General features: G+C 51.0%; 1 protein-coding gene across 1 annotated transcript in view; it reads right to left on the bottom strand.

Moving 5' to 3' along the window:
• EPAS1 (endothelial PAS domain protein 1) overlaps positions 1 to 19,433 on the bottom strand; it is a 97,065-nt gene that overhangs the window by 22,420 nt on the left and 55,212 nt on the right. Inside the window, exons 3-7 of the mRNA XM_045285681.1 lie at positions 14,520 to 14,671; positions 14,038 to 14,122; positions 10,825 to 10,943; positions 10,514 to 10,719; positions 556 to 662 (exon numbers count right to left, since the gene is read on the bottom strand). Of these exons, the coding sequence (XP_045141616.1) occupies positions 556 to 662; positions 10,514 to 10,719; positions 10,825 to 10,943; positions 14,038 to 14,122; positions 14,520 to 14,671 (669 nt within the window). The remainder of the gene's footprint in view (positions 1 to 555; positions 663 to 10,513; positions 10,720 to 10,824; positions 10,944 to 14,037; positions 14,123 to 14,519; positions 14,672 to 19,433) is intronic.

The following is a 19,433-nucleotide window of genomic DNA, read 5'->3' as shown; positions in this document are numbered from 1 at the left end:
CACTGGTGCACACGGCTGTGCGGGGCAGGCCGCTGCTCAGGGGAGGCGGTAGATGGGGACGGAGAGTCTGTCCCCCCATCCCTGCTCCATGTAAGCTGGGTGCCTGGGTGGGGTCCTGCCTGTGGGCAGGAAGGGATCTGAAAAACTCACTGCCACCGAGTCGATGTCGACTCACAGGACAGGGACCCTACAGGACAGGGCAGACCCGCTCCTGGGTGCTGCCACGATGGGAACTCTTCAAAGAAGTTCCTCCTGCTCAAGGGCAGCTGATGGTTTCAAAGTGCTGACCTCGCAGCCAGCAGCCTGACATGTAACCACTAGACGGCCAGGCTCCTGAGGAAGACGTACTCGATCTAATTTGCATGAGGTGTCCTTCAGGAAGGTGGCAGCCCTGGGTCACTAGCCATCCTGAGGGTAGAGGAGTCTGTGCGCCACACAAGATGGCACCTCTAGAAAGAAAATGACTAAGCCTCACTCTCGCCTCACCGGTCACACCCCACACAGGCCCAGAGTCCAAGGACACAGGGAAGCCCCGTGGGCACCCCTAGAACTTACAGTTCTGGTGGCTTTTGGTCAAATTCTCTGAATCCAGTGCATGGTAGAACTCATAGGCTGAGCGGCCAAGCAGCTCCTCAGGGCGGTACCCAATCAGTTCTGTGATTCTGAAGAACAGTAATGGACAATTAGCAAGCGGGCAAGGGAGAGCTTATCAGCCGGGAGCAGGAGGTGGGCAGGGGCCCTGGGAGGGAAGCCCAGAGGGGGAAGCAGAATGCAGGCATTCAGAGGCACACATACCAGCATGCTGGGCGGGGCCGGTCCTACAAGCAATCTCAACCCAGTCCGTGGTCAGCTTGCAGCTGGGGGCCCCACCCAAACCCCCACTGTCCCGGCCCTTCCTGAAGTCATGCTTGGGGAAGGAAAGGCACTGATTCAGGGGACTTCCTTTCCCCCCTCAATATGCACAGACGCATATTCTTGAAGAACCACTGGCAGGGGCCATAAAAGTGACCTCCCTGGGATTTGCAGATAAAGGAGTAGAGATCGGGAAGGGGGGCGGGGGATTTGTGGCCAAGGGCGGAGCATGGATGAAAACTGGGGTCTCCTGATTCCTCTATCAGCTAGCAGGGGGCGATGGAAATGGAAAGTGAAAATGACTTGGGCCCACGTGGGGGAGAACCGGGTAGCTGGCCCTTCTGCCGAGTGAGCAGGGGAGCCCCCTCTGTGCTGAGGAACCCACTCCACTGAATTCTGCCTGTGACCTCACAGGGGTCTCCCGGCTCCTGCTGCTTCCCGCTCCTGGGCTCCAGGGCAGGAGGAAACACAGAGGCAGAGTCACAGAGATAGGCTTCCTTCTGGCCAGTGAAAACACCGGCTGGCCATCCAGTGTTCCGCAGAGTTTTCAACAGAGCTGATTTTCTGGGCCTCTCCCCTGAGGTAGCCGGGCACGAAGTCCCTGAACTCTGCAGCAGCACAGGGAGGGCCCAGCAGCCTGGCCATGGCGCCTTAGCAAGGGTGGACCGAGGAGAGAGGACCGTACCCGTCCTTCCTTCGCCACCACTGCGTTTCTCTGGAGCCTGAGTCACAGCGCCCCTTTCCAGCTGGGGTTAGGCACCAGACGTGCACTGGGGGGCCCTGCTGACCATCGCTAGTCGTTCACAGGCTCACTGATTTGCTAGAGAAACTGCTTTAGCTCCTGGACTGCTCTAGAAACTTCTAGAGATCCTCAACACGAGGCCATGGGTTTCCTGGGAAAGAGCTGATTCTACTCCCTGCAGAAGTGACATCTTCCAAGGTTAGTATGCTTAAGTGACAGGGCTCCAAGTAAATATTTATGATCATCTGCCTGATGGTATGCCATCCTTTATCTAATTGCCCGTTGTCGTCGCAAGGCACACAATAGCCATGCTTCGCAAGCGGACAAACAAACTCAGCTTTCAGTCTTGTCAGCTGTCTTCCTGGTCGCTGCTTGCATTTATCTTGTCCGCTAAAATAAATATTTAATGTCTCTCTCCATTCCTTTAAACTGACTGCTATAAAAACTGGGAAATACACATAACCCCAACACAATTGAGTTGTCAAACTTCACAAAGCCAGGAAACCCCAACTTAAAGCTAATGGTCATTCGCCTCTAGCTGCAGGCACACGGACGCCAGGGAAGAGGCTAATGAACCAGCTTGTTTATAGGGCCGGTACTCCAGGCCAGAGGGGCCTTTCCCAGCGAATTCCCATGTTTCCAGAGCGGCCTTCAGAGCTGAGCTGTGATAACACCATTTCATTTGTCCCCTCCATCGGGGGCAAGGGAAATGATCTATAATAAACATAGAGATATTCTTTCTTTTCTTCTTTCTAATTAAACTCCATTGCCTCACTGAGAGAGGACCATATCAGTCTGAACTAACCCATCATTCGGAAAAGTCCACCTGTGGGGCTGCGGTGTTTTTCGAGAAGAGGGAAACGCAAGAGGCTCTAAGGTGACCAGACGTCCCGCTTTTGGCGGGACAGTCCTGATTTTTAACAATTGCTTCTGCATCCCGTGGTGTTTTAAAAAGTCCCGATTTTTGGAAAGAATGCAGGACAAGCTAGGGTAGATGGTTTTCGGCTGCCATGTGGCTATTTCACCAGGATATGAGTTTTATCAAGGGTGTCCCGCTTTACCAATGTTCAAATCTGGTCACCTTATTTAAGGTGGTCACCTTATTTAAGGCACTAGATTCCAAAGTGAGAGGCCAGCAGTTACTCTTAATCATGAGCTGGGAAGACAGGCCGTGGGGGGGATGCAGTCAGGAGAGAGATGAAGACAAGAAAGCCGGGCGTTGGGGAGGATTATTAACTTCTGAAGTGAGCATTAGCCCAAGTAAACACACACGTCAACCATTGGGCTCCACACTGCAGCGTCAAATATGCCTTCCAAGCGTACAGTGGCAATTGTTCATTGCTCTGTAACCATACTCCGAGTGCTACAGAGAAGACGATCGATCCTCTTAGCTACCATGTTGGGCCACCCCCGATCGGGCAGACGGCATCCAGCTGCCTCGGGCTGAGGATGGCCCGCCCCTGTTCCCAGTGTGTCCAGGAGGTCTAAGTGGGGCATGGCAATCCAGACTCTGCCACGGCCTGCAGGCAAATGAGGTCTGGCTGTGGCTGATGAGGTGAGAGACGGATATGCTAAGGAAATTAATCATGCAAACAAGAGGGCGTGAGAATACAGGCTGTCTTCAACTGGGTACGAGGATGAAAGTCTTCAGGACTTGAGTGTTCAAAGGCCAGATCTGCTCATGAGCCAGACTCAAAGGCCGCTCTCTCTCCCTCCACCCTTTCGGCCACGGCCTCTCCTCGGGTCAATTTGATTTACTTCATTTCTGTTTCTTTTTTGATGCTTATAACCGTTGGAATGGAATTTCCTAAATCTTCAGAGTACTCACTCTGATTCCTGTGCTTCCTGCTGGTCGTGGTATATTTACAGCCAGACTGTGCTTGCTTTGAGCAATACCACGTCAGCTCTGCATAGAAGGCAAAGGTGGTCCCCACCCTGACAGCGTGCTGTGATGATTCATAGGAAGACAGCCCCGGCTCACTCCTAGGGCCACTGTCTTGGGTGGCTGACCCATTCCCCTCACTCGCCGCCTTTTGTCACCTTCAAACCCAGACGCAGTGGAAGGAAATCTTCAAACCTTGACTTGAAGCAGATCCCATAGAAGGCATCCCCTTTGGATTGTGAGGTTCTAGAGCCCTGGCGGCACCGTGGTTAAGCGCTCAGATGCTAACAGAGAGGTTGGTGGTGCACAGCCGAGGAAACCCTGTGGGGCAGCCTTGCTCTTTCTGTAGGGTTGCTGTCAATGGGAATCCACTCAGTGGCAGGCAAGGACAACACTGAACTTTGAAGCCCTACCCGTCTACCTCTCTACGGGGCGGGGTGGGTGCTGGACAGACAGGATAACATGCAAGCATTCTGTGTATTCCCTAACTCTGTTAGACTGATCTAGAAACGGTTGCCTAGAAGAAGACACAGCTGCGCAAGGAAAGCTTTTTAACACTTTTCCCCCCTACCCTTATGATGTAAAGAAACACGCTCTTCTTACTTAAAATATGCAGAGAAAGGTTAACATGTCAGTCTGCACAGTGATTTAGAAGACACTGTATAGAAATTAAAATAACGACATGTAATGTATTCATCTGAAAGGTGCTTTTGCCTTAAAAAAAAGATACTTACCCTCTAAAATAATATGAAGTACTTGTACTGTTTCCCAATATGCAAGGAATGTATGTATAGGCTTACTACAAATTTTCCCAAAGCCAGCCTATTTTCTTCTCAGACTTCCATACCACCGGCTTCCAGGTGGATTAGGGAGGGGCATGTGTGTGTGATATAGCTCATGGCATCTAAAAAATTTTCTTTAGTGACATTTTCACCATGACCTTCAACTTTCTCCTTAACATTTCTTACCTTTACTATTTCTGACTTATTTGAAAATGATGAATCATCAACTTAGTTCACAGACTTAGAAGGGACAGCATCTTAAGTTATGAAGCGGCACTTCCTGTGATTGCTTTGCCCTTTAATTCAATGACACAACAGGGTTGTCCTCAGTCCTTTCCCCTTCTCTGTAGAGATTCTATGTCATTCCTTATTAATTTGAATGTTTCATTATATGCCCCCCCCAAGTGATATTGTTCCTCTCCACATAATTTGCTTTGATGGTTTATTTATAAGGTACAGGAAGCCTTCTAAAACTGACTAAAAGAAATTCATAGTGGGATTATGTGCATTAGCAAGACTGCGCCCACCCTCTTTGATAGGTTGGTTTCTTTCATAGATATTCTACTTTGCCACTAGATGGCAGCTTCCATGAATTTAATAAACACCCATTTAAAAATTACCCATAAATTACTTGGGAATAACTATGGGCTTCCTTTTAGGTAAATGGAATGTCCTATTTTGTCCCATTCACTGTGGTACAAGTTGCTCATGCCTTTGACTATATAGTCTTAGATAGCAGGAATCATCTCTTTACTTCTTTGATTTAACAGATTCGATAAATAGAAAATGCTAAAAAAATAACAGTTCATTAATTAGCTGCTCTGTATTTTAGGAAACAGAGTGTATACTCTGTGCATTGGCATGAGTGGAGAAGAGATGATCAATTACACTAACAACTGGGACTTCGTTCATCTTTCCACTCTTCTCTACTCCCCTTTACCTGAGCAAGTGACAGCATATACATGAAGGTAAGCCAATATATATATATATTATTATAGAACTCGCTTTTCAAAATGTTGATTGTCTCAAATAATCCGTATAGTCCTCTGACCCTTATCTCTGAGGTGCAGGACAAATGCATTCTGAGCCATCTGCATTCTTTGACCTCAATCTCAGATGATTCAGAGCAGGTGGTTCTGGGCACAGCCTGAAAGTTACATACCAGACAATAGTCCTCGACCCCGCCCCCAATAAACATATGTGTTTCAAAACAGTATTGTTTTCTCTCTTTGACATTTACATAAATTAAACCACCTTGGCATATTCATTTAGAATTTATTTTTCCTGAATTTAAATATATTTATTTACATTACTGATGTATTATTTTTAGAAGTAAATACTATGCCAATGGAACTATGTCTTAAAATAACAGCACTAAAATTGACCACACTTATATCTGCCATCCAGCTGCCGGAGTAGAAATGTTTCTTTGAAGCTGTTCTGTGCACCCTGTTCTGGTCATATTTGTACTGCCTCTATCTTCTATAGGCAACCAGCATTCTCAATATTTTTATTTATTATTATCTGGCTTTTCTTTTATTTAATTATTTCTGTGTATATATTTTTGTAGGTCTCCTTTTTAAACAGAAAGTTTTATTGGCACATAATTCATGTGCCACGCATGTCAATGGCTTAACTATATTAAAAACATACAGATAATCATCACCAAAATCAATTTTAAAATATTTTCTTCATTGTCATATCTATTATTATTAGCACCCCATTACTCCCCACCCCCATCTCTAGCTATCATAACCCTAAGGAACGATTAATTTAGCTACTGTTTCTCTAGCTTCATGTATCGTGCATTTCATATAAAGGAAATAATACAAACTCCCCCAACAACAACAGTAAAATAAAATACAGAAACACCTCAATCCAAGAACAAGCAGGAGATAATAGAAAGCAGGACACGTTAAAAGTGGGTAAGAAGGGAAAGCACATGACAGGGTGTTGAATTTTAACTTGATTCTACCTGTGGTGATACAGTTTCCAGTACACTCTGCCTGCGAGGGAAAGACTACTTCCCCTTCCTGGTCAGTGGTCCAAGGGAGTCCAATGAGGACTTCATCTGTGTGGGGACAGCCTTCTTCTTCTTTCTTTAAATCTCTTAGTAATCTTTTCTTTCTTTCTCCTCTTTCCTCGGTGTTCTCATTTTATCCACGATCTCTTTATTCTTGTTGTTTGATGAGTGAAAAGTTCCAAAGCACCTCGAAAGTGCTTTTGGGGCTCCTAATTGCCTCGCATTTTCATGAGATGCGTCCTAGTTTCCCTGAAGGGAAAACAATCCCCTTTGTGGGAAACCATGGCGTCTTGTGTGTGCCAGCCATCAGTACACCTGGTTATTTCCTGGCGGAAATGTTAGCCCTTCCCCACTGGCTAACACAGGAAGGTACTGGTTTTGAAGCATTTATCACAAAAGGGTATTATTATAGATTGAATCGTGGCTCCCTCTCCCCCAGAAAAATGTGTCATCAATCCTAACCTCGATGCCTGTGGTAATAATCCCATTTGGGAATTGGGCGGTCTTTGTTACGTTCATGAAGCAGGATGAGTGGAGGGAGTCTTTTGAGTCGATCTCTATATGGATTGGTCCACAGCTGATGAGCAAATTTAGGTTTTCAGCAATCCTATAGGACAGCGCTTCTGAGACTGACCATCTTCATGGGAGCAAACTGCTTCCTCAGGCTCCCTTACAAGGTATGAAAAAGAGCAGATTCAAGCAAGCCAGCAAGCAGAGATGGGGGAGTTGGTGGCCAACCACCAGGAGCCAGGAGAGGGAGCCGAAGAGACCAGCACTGGCCCTTAGAGCTGACAGAGACCGCAAGCCTTCCCTTGGAGCCAGCACCAGAAACTTGGACTTTGCGCTTCCTAAACTGTGGGAAATGGACTTGATTTATCAAAGCCACTCACGTGTGGGATTTCTAGGACAGCAGTACTCGATCACGAAGACAGGGCTTCAGGAGAAGGGCGTGTCAGTGTGTGTGTGTGTGTGTGTGTACGCATGTGCCCCTTCCTGCCAGTTCTCACCCTAACACCAAGTGAAACAAAGCAAAACAAGCTACTGAAACAACAACGGCCCCAGCTCTCCTAAAAGTGATTTAGAAAACAGGTTTAAAATAGTCACTTCTAGACGTGGTGAAAGCCCCGAACAATGAATCTGTGAGTGGCAAAGCCCAACTTCAGTGTATCCGAGCACAGCCGGTCTGGACCGCCTCCTCCTTCCTCTCGCCAGCGCCACTGCAGGCAGAGCCTGCCTCGGCGAGCCAGGTGCCTGGAAGGCAAGACTTGGCTGAAAACGCCAGGTGTCCAGCAGAAGTTATCGGCAATCTCACCCTCCACATATGAGTCACAAGGCCCGAAAGAGGCCATCAGGTGTCTGTGCTGCCTACCAGGCCTGAGTCACAGGAGGAGGTGGGGCACAAGGCCTCTCCTTGCTGGGGACATGCCCTCTTCAGGCGCTGGCTCAATGCCCAATGCCCCATGCCCTTCTTTTATCGAAACGGTAGTTGCTTACAGGCTATACCATGGAAAGCCATTAAAGAGAAGACAATGAATACACCATAACTTAGAATGACTCTTTATGCTAGGGGTTCTCAACCTTCCTCATGCCATGACCTTTTCATACAGTGCCTTGTGTGGTGGTAAGCCCCCGACCACAAAATTATTTTCGTTGCTACTTTATCATTGTCATTTTGCTACTGTTATGAATCGGGCGACTCCTGGGAAAGGGTTGCTCAATCCTCAAAGGGGTCTTGACCTACAGGTGGAGAACTGCTTCTCTCACTCTTGGTCAACAATATATTGGAGCCTTGAAATTGAGTTATTATGTCCATGTCATCTCCAGCCCCCACTTTACCCCTTCCCGAAGTCACAATAGCTTCCATGTTCTTTCTTATTCTTTACGTATGGGATATTGACAGGTTTTCGAATAGGGACAGCGTTGTCTTTATCATTTAATAAAGACCATGAACTTCATGAGAAATGTCTACCGGGGACAGTCTGGAGTTTCCTGCCGGTGACGAGGACAGCTCGTTAATTCTTTTCCACCACCCCAGTTACTAAGCGCCTTTAGACGGGATCCTGGCTCCCTGAGGTCGGTGGGGAGGATGTGCTTTGTGGGAGGGTTAGAACAGGGAGCCTGACATAAGCGATGACGAGAAGCTTTGCATGTGCAACAGGGCCTGGGCTTTTCAGAGGCTTCTCGTGGCCACGGTCACATCTTAGGTTGACGAGTGTTATCCTTCCCCTTTGAGAGACGGGGAAATGGAGTTCGTGGGATTTTCCTGAGAAGCGACCATATGCAATGCCAGGGGCATGGTTGAAGGGGCAAAGAGCAGCCATGGGGAATGGTGCCTGGATCCTACAGAAAGTCAAGGCCAGATGGGGGGTGCCAGCAGGGCACACGCAGGGATGCCCAGCCTTCAGGCCATGGTCACATTGACTAGGTCAGGCCAACTTGGGCTCTGTGTCCCTCAGCCAACACCTTCTCTTGACTTTTCTGTCACTCCTTAGCGGTGATCTTTGCTCACCCCTTCTACTCCTCCTCCCTGTCTATTCCGCCTCACCATCATCAGGACCCTGCATTTCCAGTGATGGAGCCAGACGTCAGACAAATTCGAGAGCTAGGAGCTGGGGTGGGGCTTGAACATGCCATTGCATTATAAGTCAAGCCACTTGCCACCCTGATCCAACCCTCAAGTTGTGTGGTAGTTACAAAATCTGGTGTCAACTTGAGACAATTAAGAGTGAAGGGATGGGGTTTAGCCTGTCAATCAGGTCGCAGCTGGATGACCTCATTTGGAGCCGCTAAGGCGATAAATAGCTCACTGGAGGCCAGACCTACACTCATTCCCTGGGAGGCATTCCTGTTGACAAGCCACACGGAACCAAGCTGATGAAGCCAGAGCCCTGGAGCTGGAGGAGCCACATGGACACCCACGCCAGTGCTGAGATGTGTCCACCGCCACTGGATCCACAGGACTTTCCACCCACTGGCCTGTGATCTTCCTGCACTCAGCGTCCTTGCATGGCTGCGTGAGTCTAAAGAAAAATTTATGGACTCATATCGAACATATGGGCTAATGTTGGACGTACTGATTTGATCTGGACTGGGCTGGGATGGCTTCTCAATACGCAATTGCTCTTTTATATAAAGCTCTTTCTTCTACACATATGAGCCTCCCTGACTTGTTTCTCTAGTCCGCTCAGACTCACACAAGCTGACACCGTCCTTTGAGGAGAAAGTCCATAGTCTTAGGAGCTCTTGCAACGACTTCCATCCAGCGATTGTGTGGGTGAAAAACAAGGTCCTGTGAAAGCTTTGTGATGGGATTGGAACCATCTACCCCAGCGTCCATGCGCTTAGCCACTCCTTTTTACCACAAAGGAATTTCCGTAGGGGCCTGACGTCAGGGTCGGGAAGGCCCTTCGTAGTGCGGATGGTTAAGCGCTTGAGCACGAACGGAAAGGTTGGCCTGTCTAACCCATCCAGGAAGAAAGGGCTCGAGACCTGCTTCTGAAAAGTCACAACTGTTGCCAAACCCCGAGACACCTGAGGTGGCCGGGAACCGGGCTCAATTAGACTGTAGAGCAGCGATTCTCAGCCTTCCTCAGGCCGCGACCCTTTCCTACAGTTCCTCATGTGGTGGTGACACCCCCAACCGTAACATTATTTCCGTTGCTACTTCACCACTGTCACTTTGCTATTGTGATGAATCCGGCGACCCCTGTGAAAGGGTGGTTTGACCCCCAAAGGGGTCGCGACCCACAGGTTGAGAACCGCTGCGGTAGATGCTGTTCACACTCTTAAAGTACAACCCTTCAAAGCCTGATTAGCACGATGGCTGGGATGGAGCTGCACTCAGGAGCAGGAAACACAGAAGGGAAGGGAAGGGAAGGGAAGAGGGAGCTCCCCAGCCCAGAGCTCCCTTACGTCCTGGGGGAGGAAGCCTGCGTGGAATTCCCTCCGGAGCGGGGTCCATATGCGGAAGGTGGTGTAGCAAAACTCTGCAGACAGACTCTGAGGCCGCTACATAGAAGAGGCCACCGGACATGACAGTAGGAACCCCCTGAGCTGCACTGATGGAACCGGACCGGAGAACAGGCGCACGCACTTGCACGCACCCAGCAGTACCACACGGATGCCCCAACCCCAGACCTTGACCACGGGCACAACCACACACACACATGCAGGTGAGACCCACCCCGACCCTACAGGCAGGCACACCAGATGCCACCCCCCGACCCCCGCACCTGTCATCGCAGTAGGTGAACTTCATGTCCATGCTGTGGCGGCTCAGGAAGGTCTTGCTGTCCAGGGGGATGTCCATGTGTGACGGGTGCTGGATGGGCTCACACATGATGATGAGGCAAGAGAGCAGGGGCTCCTGGAAGCTGCAGAGGCTGCCGTGAGGGGGCCCGTTGTTGTAGAGCTTCATCTGGCCAGTGCAGTGCAGCACCTAGAGACCAGCAAGAGTCAGACACAGGCCCAGCCTCTGGGAGCAGGGCTCCGGGGCCCAGCGTCGCCCAGCCGGGACTCCAGCCCCACCCCGAGGCCGTCGTACCTTCCAGGTGGCTGACTTGAGGTTGACGGTTCGGCCTCTGTTGGTGACCGTGCACTTCATCCTCATGAAAAAGTCTCGTTCGGTGGACATGTCTTTGCTTTTCTTCCCAAATCCGGAGCCTGGATGAAGGTGGTGGGGAGGGCAGGCAAATTCTGTCTTAGGCCCAGAAGAGGGGCTTTGCTGTCACTGTCCTGGGAAAGACACTGTCTGTATTTCCCAAACAAAAGGTCCCTCTCCATTTACCCCGTGACCACCACCCACTTGCTCATTGAGCGCCTGCAGGCCACCACACACACCCAGCACCTTCTTGGCCTGTGGATTAATGTTTCTAATCTCCAGCTTCTCTCTTTAACTGGGACACAATCCCCCAAAGGTATGGCTAAGGCCGCCGTGTTCTTTCCTATCGTACCTAGGACATGGTCCGTCCTCAATCCAGCAGCCATGACACATGCTCTCCCCTGAGGCCACCCTGGGTTGGCTAACAGGGATTCTGAGCAGCCACGCCTCCTCCCAGGGCATACGTCTCACACAGACTGTTCTTTGCTTCCTAACTGGCCTTCAACAATTTGAACCCTGCTGCACTCCACTGGCCGTCCCCAACAACTGCTTTCAAGTTCACGTGCCAACAACTTCTTCTTGATAGTGACGGACGCACGTCAAGGCACAAGAGAAACCTCTGCTCCGAATCTCCAGGGATTTGGTGAGCAAGCTGACTTTGAGGAGTAACTCAAGATAGCTCAGGTCCACTGTCAGCCAGAATGGAATAAATCATCAAGACCAACACCATAACTCTCTCTTTTAGCCTCCCCAAACAGCCAAGTCCAATCAGAACCGGTTGTACCTCCTTATACAACACAAAGTCCTGGGTATGGCAGGAGCCAGCTCAGTCCCTCTGGTCCATGTCTGATTTCTGCCTACACTACCACCCCTGCCTCGTGCTGGGCCTATACCAGCAGCCCTGGTGGCACAGTGGGTAAGAAGCTGGGCTACTAACTACACCATCGATAGTCTGAATATTACCCGCCACCCCATGGGAGAAAGAGGAGGCTTTCTGCTCTCAGAAAGATTTGCAGCCCGGGTTGCTAAGAGTCAAAATCAGATTCGTGGCAGCAGGTGAGGTGCAGCCACTAGCATCTTCACCTAAATGTCTTTGATCCAGTGAACATTCACATCCCTGAAGCACTGCGTATGGGGTGAGGTGAAGCACCCTTGAATTATTTTAGACATCTGTAGCAGAGTTAAGCAATGGGCAATGGGAACTCTTACTCCTTGTAAGACAGAACAGCCTTTCCTCATCTTGACAATGCTCCCTGTCCTATCCTTAGCTATGTGTATTATAATTTTCATTTGCATAGGTGGAGCTTGCAGATAATGAGATACAAGATACAAAGTGAGTTGCTGTCTGGACCCAACAGAACCCACCTACGTGTCAGGAGAAAGACTCTCGTGCGGCTATTTTCTTGGATTATTAATGTGGCTTCCTCATAATTTAACCTCCAGATTCTCCCTAGTCTGGCATGAGTTAACTTTTCTCAACTCCGCTCTGATCACTCACTCTGCTCCCGACCTTCACACGTTCCCATGTCTACAGCAGGGGTGTCAAACTGGTGGCCCGCAGGCCGCATGCGGCCCCCCGGTTAATGTTTTATGGCCCATGATGCTCTGAAATAAAATGAATATAGAAAAAAAAATTGTTATAAATAAAATAGCACGTAGGGGAAATCAAGGCAATATGGTACACCCAATTACCTCGTTAGATTTTACTTCCGAGCATCATGGGCCATAAAACATTACCTCAGGGACTGCATGCGGCCCGCGGGCTGCCAGTTTGACACCCCTGCTCTACAGGATAAAGTTGGAGAGCCTCTGCCTGACTGTCAAAGACTTCCATAATCTGTCTCTCGGTCTTACCTTCCTCTAGGACAGCAGTTCTCAACTTGTGGGGTCACGACCCCTTTGGGGGTTGAACGACCCTTTCATAGGGGTCACCCGATGGATCACAGTAGCCAAATGACAGTGATGAAGTAGCAACGAAGGTAATGTTATGGTTGGGGGGTCACCACCACATGAGGAACTGCATGAAAGGGTCTCGGCATGAGGAAGGTTGAGGACCACTGCTCTAGAAGCTCACCTTAACTTTGTCTGCAGATACAGGTCCAATACCATGAGGAGCTACTGATTGACCAAATCTGAGCCCATACCGAATAAGTGGACCGAAAGTTCTAACGTTCTACTCAGAGAAACAGCTCGCATGGCTGTGAATCAGGATGTGGGAGCTGGAAGGCCCCAGGTGTGGCCTGGCCCATGCAGTCAATTGGAAATGAAAGCCCTAAGGAGCAGAGAGGTGAAGGGACTGGGCTCAGGCCAGACAGTTGAGTTGAGATTAGGGTCAACAGTCATCTGGTCCCAAGACTCCAAGGGCCAAGGCTTTCAGGGGTGGAGAGGAAAATGAGACTCCTTTGCTGTGCTCCAACTTCAAGCCTCTGCTTCCGCGATGGATGCAGGGCTAACCCATGGGAGGTCCCAGAAGTTTCTACCTGTGCTCTTTTGAGAATCCTGTCCTGTCAGGAATCCGCCTACCCTGGAGACACCATGCAGAGAGGAGAGGGCTCCAGCCACCCCAGCATCCCCACTGAGGCCAACCCTTTCCAACGGGATTGGCCACAGAGTGAGTCATGCAGGTCAGCCCAGGTGAACTCCCAGATATGTGCTGTGCTGCCCAGGTGACATGGAACAAAAGAACTGCCCATCAAAGGTGAGAGACAGGAAAATGATTGCTTGTTGAAGCCACTGCACGTTGAGGCGGTTTGTAACCTAGGAACAGGCCACTGCAGCTGTTCCCAGGAGGCACTGGCAGAAACAAGGGTGTCGGTCTGAGGGGGTCACACAGCAGAGGCGCTAGATTCTTGCTTGCTGAAACCTCATAGAGACCATGGCCTAACCCAAAAGAGTGGCCTCGGATTGGGATACCAGGCATTTCGAAGACCCAGCTGCAGATAAACGCTGAGTGCTGGCTTCTCCCAGTGCTGCAATCACAGCTCGCAGCCTACATGTCTCTGCAGAGCCCAGCCCTGCACGGCTTTTTATGGGTGTCTGTCTTTCCTGGATTGTGAAGGCCAGGGGCTGTCTGTCCTGCCCTGATGGGCAAACAGAATGCAGCACTCCTCCCAGGGGGCGAAGGAGGAAGGAAGCACACCGGGAAGGCTACTTTACCATTTTTGAGACTCAGGTTCTCACGGATCTCGTCATGGTCACATGGGTGAGTGAAGTCAAAGATACTGTGTCCCGTTAGCTCCACCTATTTCAAAAGCAAGATCAGGCTTGGTTATTCCTAACGCTGCAGTAGCAGACTCCAGGAGGAAACGGAGTCACATTCCAGAACAGGGGAAAGGGCGCCTCTGGAGCGGGGCCTCCTCCTCTTCCGGGTCTAGTCTCTGGGCTCACTAAGAATGGACGAGAGGCGTGCCCGCTGATGACCGCGAGCTGCTTCCCAAAGGCTGGCCGGTTTATGGAGTCAGCAGAGAGCTTACCCCGCGGAGGGCCATAAGCAATGCCAAAGCCATTTCCAAAGCAGACCAGCGAGTCCTGCCCGAGACCAGGGAGGGTCGGAGTGGGCAAAAGCAGAGAGGTCCCTAATTCCTGCCCACCGATGGAAATGCTTTCCCCTTTCTGGAAGAGCCCAAGGAAGGGGTCACCTGTGTGAGTCCCATGAACTTGCTGATGTTTTCGGACAGAAAGATCATGTCGCCGTCTTGGGTCACCACGGCAATGAAGCCCTCCAAGGCTTTCAGGTACAGGTTATCCATCTGCTGGTCAGCCTCCGCTTCAGACTCGTTTTCTGAGCACACTGGAAAGATGGGGGGGGGGGGTTAAAGGACTCGTGAGAATAGGGCTTTAAGGCAGATGTGACGAGCACAGGTGGATGGCCTCTGGGGAGGGTGCAGAGGCACCAATGGCCATATCTGGACATGCACGCTGCCGAGACCCATGTACCGGCCACGTGCCAAGCACCACCACATAGAGCAGTGGCCCCCAACTTTCCTCACGCCGCAACCCTTTAATGCACTTCCTTATGTGGTGGTGACCCCCCAACCATAAACTTACTTTCGTTGCTACTGCGTCACTGTCATTTTGCTACTGTGATGAATCGGGTGACCCCTGTGAAAGGGTCCTTCGACCCCCAAAGGGGTCGTGACCCACAGGTTGAGAACCACTGTGCTAATACATGTTGAGCAATTGCTGTGGACCAGGACCTAAGTATGCTACATCATCTCCACATTTCTTCTCAGTCTCCTTCTACCGACCAGGCCACCAGAGGCCAAGTCCCCAGCCTGAGACGGTAAAGCTTGCGGAGCCCATTTGACACTCAGGAAGCTGACTGCAGACGCCACGCTCGTAACAAGGTACAGGCTTCAGAACCCAATAAACAGATCCCTTCCCAGCCTGATTCGTATGAGGCCGTTGACTTCAAACACCAGTTTCCCCCACAGCTAGCGGAGGATACTAACTTCCATCGCTCTGGCTTGTGAGGATTGAGTAAGTAGGTAATGTGCCACAGACAGTATCAACACGGGTAAATTCCGTCCCTGTGCCCACGCGTCTAGGTCACTATCCCTGTCCTCATCTTGCTGGGCGGGCCGTGTGGCCGTGGTGGCAGGGCTCTCAGGAGTACACAAAAAGAGATTGTCGCAGACAGCTGTTTCCAAGAAGGAGACGGCGAGGGAACTCGTGGAAGACAGGATTTCACTTAGTAGAGAGAAGGGCTTCTCTGGCTGGGCATGTCGGAGAGGGTGGTCAGTAGCAAACTCCTCCCGGGCACGTTAGAGGAGGTCATCTGGCTGAAGAAGTAGGCCCGTTCCCCAATCTCAGGGACTAGGCTGGGACCCTGGGGGCATCTCCTATCCCAGGGTTGGGGGCAGAGGTTTGGTATCTCCAAGTACCATTCAGCGGTGATTTCTCTGGTAGTGGCCTGCTGAATGGTTTGGAGGGTGGAAGCCAGAGACATGGAACAGAGTAAAGAGGCAACTGCACGGGTGGCAGGCTGGAGAGGTGGTTGCTAAGGGCAACCTGGGACAACATCTAAACCATCCACCTAGACTAACCCGAGCCAGTCGAGTCTACTTCTACTAGCTGTAAAATAGGACTCAGCTATCGTCCCAGACAAACGGGCCTCTCAGGCCCAGGCCCTGAGCCATTTCCCTCAGAACACAGACCTTTATTTCAGTATTTAACCATAAACACGCATGTATTGATATAAGAAAATTGTATCCCTCCAGTACAAACATCAACTCAGGTATTTCTTGCCCAATTCCTAAGACAAGGAAATGACCGCCTCATTTGCCACTTAGAAAAGTGAACCTTCAGTCACCAAACGGAGCTTTTCCCATCCCGATTACTGCAGGAATGCAGAGTACGCTGAGATCTAGGAGCGGTGGCGACGAACGAATCGGTGCTGGGAGAGGAGGCCAAGGGTCTTTCTACAATGGCTCCCGCCTCCTTTCACTATGTTTTCTCTTTTTCCTTGAACCTCCGAATTAAGGCTCTGGGATACATGCCATTTTCATCCCTCAAGGAAAACACATTCAAATCAGGAGAGGTCCCTACCAAGGGGCTTCCAGGACACCGCCACCTCCCGGGACACAGGCTCCACAAAGGCGCTGGAGTCCCAAATGCTGCTGTTTCTGAGGGACCGAGTGCTGCCTGTTGAGAGTCAGAGCGGCCCTCGGAGCCAAGCACTGGGTGTGACAGAGCCATACCCTGGTGGCCTCCCCTGTTTATGATTCCTGATGGGAAAAGTCTTGTAACACGCATGTTCCCATACGCAACTCCTGCTCAGGGTCTCTGCCGATGCACCTGCTCTGGACCAACTAACCATTTAGCTGAACTGATAACGGACCAACGCTCCAGGTGTGGGCGATAGTGTTGCTAACCTCAGCTCTGCCAGCTCCCAGCTGCATTTATTTCACCAGGGGCTTTAGGAGAAGAGGTGACTGAACTCAAGGACTTCAAACTTTGGCATGCACCAGAAGCATTGGGGTGAGCCGGCTGAAATACACATTTCTGGGCCCAGCACTGGCTATCCATATAAGGGGGCCCCAGGCAGAGGAAATATGGGGGACTCTCATTACAGAATTAAACCAAGCTCTGGGCCCTACTCAGTGGGGAGTCCTGTGTGACTGGACAGGCTACACCACCCTGCCAGCTTGGGAAAGGTTGTGTGACAGTCGGTTGAGGGTGGGGATTGAGAGTGGAGGGCAAGACTCTGTCTTGCTATCAAGTTTCCAGCCTACTCCTGAGAACCGCCACCTTAAGTCAAGGCCCACGAGCCACCCTATTAGGCTGGGAGTATCTGCCTAGTTTGGCAGGTGGTGACCTATTTTGGAGGTTGGGTGAGGAGAGGTTTTCAGCATCGTGTAAATGACGTCAGAGAGGCGACTCCTTTCTCCTGGCAAGCAGCAGGCCAGTCCTGTGGCTTCTGGTCTAGAGAAGACATTTTTCTCTCCCATTGCGTTGATCTCAGTGGCAAAACTGACTTCTACATCAAGAGTCCTCCTAAGACAACCCTGTTAGGGTTAACTGGGTCCAGAGGAAATACTTCTGCTTAAAATTTCCTGGTCTTTTTTTTTCACAGTCCCAACAGTCAAAACTGGTTCCCATCCATGCCCAGTACACATGCTTCCAGGAGGTGGCGAAATTGGCCACTGCAGCAGGCCAGTCAGCCTCTGGGAGGGTGGGAGAAGAGAGGGGTGCTGTGGGGCCAGGATGGAAACAGAATGTCTTGGAACTGAAGCACAATATGGCTGAAGGGCCAGGAAGCCAGCAGGCCGCTCCCGAGGGCCCGCGGACAGCAGGGTTTGGGTGGGGCCCCTTCCCTCGGCGGACTGCTCGTTGCTGCAGCATGCGCTTGTCGTTCTCAGAGCTTCAAAGTGCGTCTGGCCAGCGGGTGCTCATCGTACTTGGAGGGGAGGGTGAAAGCTGCCTTGCAGGGAGGAGGACCCTCACTCCAAGGCACAGGAGCTGGGCTCTCCTCACCTCCCTCTGCCTTCTACCCTGCTCCTTCATGTGGGCGGGCATGCCATCTCCCCAGGCCTATCAACAATGTCAGCTCAGTGTAAGGCAGAAGGAAAATCCACTCATTAGGCAGTTCTTAAGGAGGCACTATGAGTAGTTCAGGGCTTGAATTCTCACCTTTCATGAGGAGACCAGGGCTTAATTCTCAGCCATCCCCCATCGCTGGTGGAGGCCGCGTGTTGCTATGATAGTGAGCATTTCTCGGCAGAGTTTCCAAGCTGAGGAAGACGAGGAAGAAAGGCCTGGCGATTTGTTTCTGAACATCCGCCCATGAGACCCCTGGGGATCACAGTGGTCTCATCCCCTTGCACATACTAGGTAGCCATGAGTCAGGGGCAGGCTTGATGTCAGCTAACCACAACAGGGCCGCTCTTGGGCTCCTACTGTGTGCCAACACAAGGTCACTGTCTGCTGCTGCCATGGAGGGTGCCATCGCCCAGGCTAGGCAGCACCAGGGATTTCGAACCATAAGGGGCCGTCTCTTGTCCTCAGAGGATCTATAGACAGGCGGCTTCCATAGCAACTGAGAATAAACCTTGGGGCAGATGAAAGGCCGGGGGCCACACTAGGTGAGCAACAAGCTGTCCACTGGGTCTTTCAGTCCTCAGCTTGGAGGCCGCAGCTGCCTGCTTCCCAGGACTCTCAGGCTCGGACCCCAAGAAAGTGAGCCAGGGGGCCCCCAGAACCCGAAGCTCGGCTGGGATGGTGCATGAACAGCCTGGGGGAGCATTAAAGACCAGAGTCTTTAATGCTAAAAATAGCCTAGTAAACAGCTTTGATGGCTCCCCACAGCCAGGATATGCGCGAACCAAGGTTTCAGAGCACTTTTTCCGGAGCACTGTCCATTTCCTCTACGCAGCACCACCCGGTGGGGCGGAGCCCATGGGCAGCAGGAGCTGGACATCTGGGGTGGGAGGGCAAGCAGGGCAGAGCCCTCCTGGCGGGGTCTTTGAGCCCAGGCTGAGACCCGGCCCTGACTCTCAGGAGTCTGGCTACCCGAGAATCCTGCCAGGACCCTTTCCTCTTGGTTTACATCGTGAGAGGTTCCAGGGCTGCTGGGACCGGCTGTGAAGACCAAGCTGGTGTGGCCTTCCTGGTTCTGTTATCACAGGGGCTTTCCTTGAAGGACTTTGCCTACACGGCTTCCTCCTTTGCAGCCCTGCCTCCTAGACCCACAGACCCACCGCCGACCTCAGTCCTGGGTGTGTTGATTCTCCTTAGAGTTAAGCTAAGGAGAAACTAATTTTTATACACACCCTGCACCAACAGTCATCCATCCGAACCCCACTATTAGCAGGTAGAAAGCTCTGTGTCCAACCTGATCGGGCTCGCCTCCCAGGGAGCCTTGAAAGTTCACCATTAGAGATCCATTCCTTTGCCCTTCACGCATCTCATTATCCTGTCTGACCCCTCTCGGTGTTGACCTTCACAAGATGCATCCGCAAAGACCTACTGATGGAGTTGACTTTTTTGTCTGTCGGTTTGTTTAAGGTGAAAGAATATTCTTCTGGGCTAGGTCATTGTCTCTGGAAAGGATC

Source organism: Echinops telfairi, unplaced genomic scaffold (genome assembly GCF_000313985.2).
Source record: "Echinops telfairi isolate 266 unplaced genomic scaffold, ASM31398v2 ScPeMD7_7475;HRSCAF=8513, whole genome shotgun sequence".
Lineage (NCBI taxonomy): Eukaryota > Metazoa > Chordata > Mammalia > Afrosoricida > Tenrecidae > Echinops > Echinops telfairi.
This window is presented reverse-complemented; position numbering and strand designations above follow the sequence as displayed.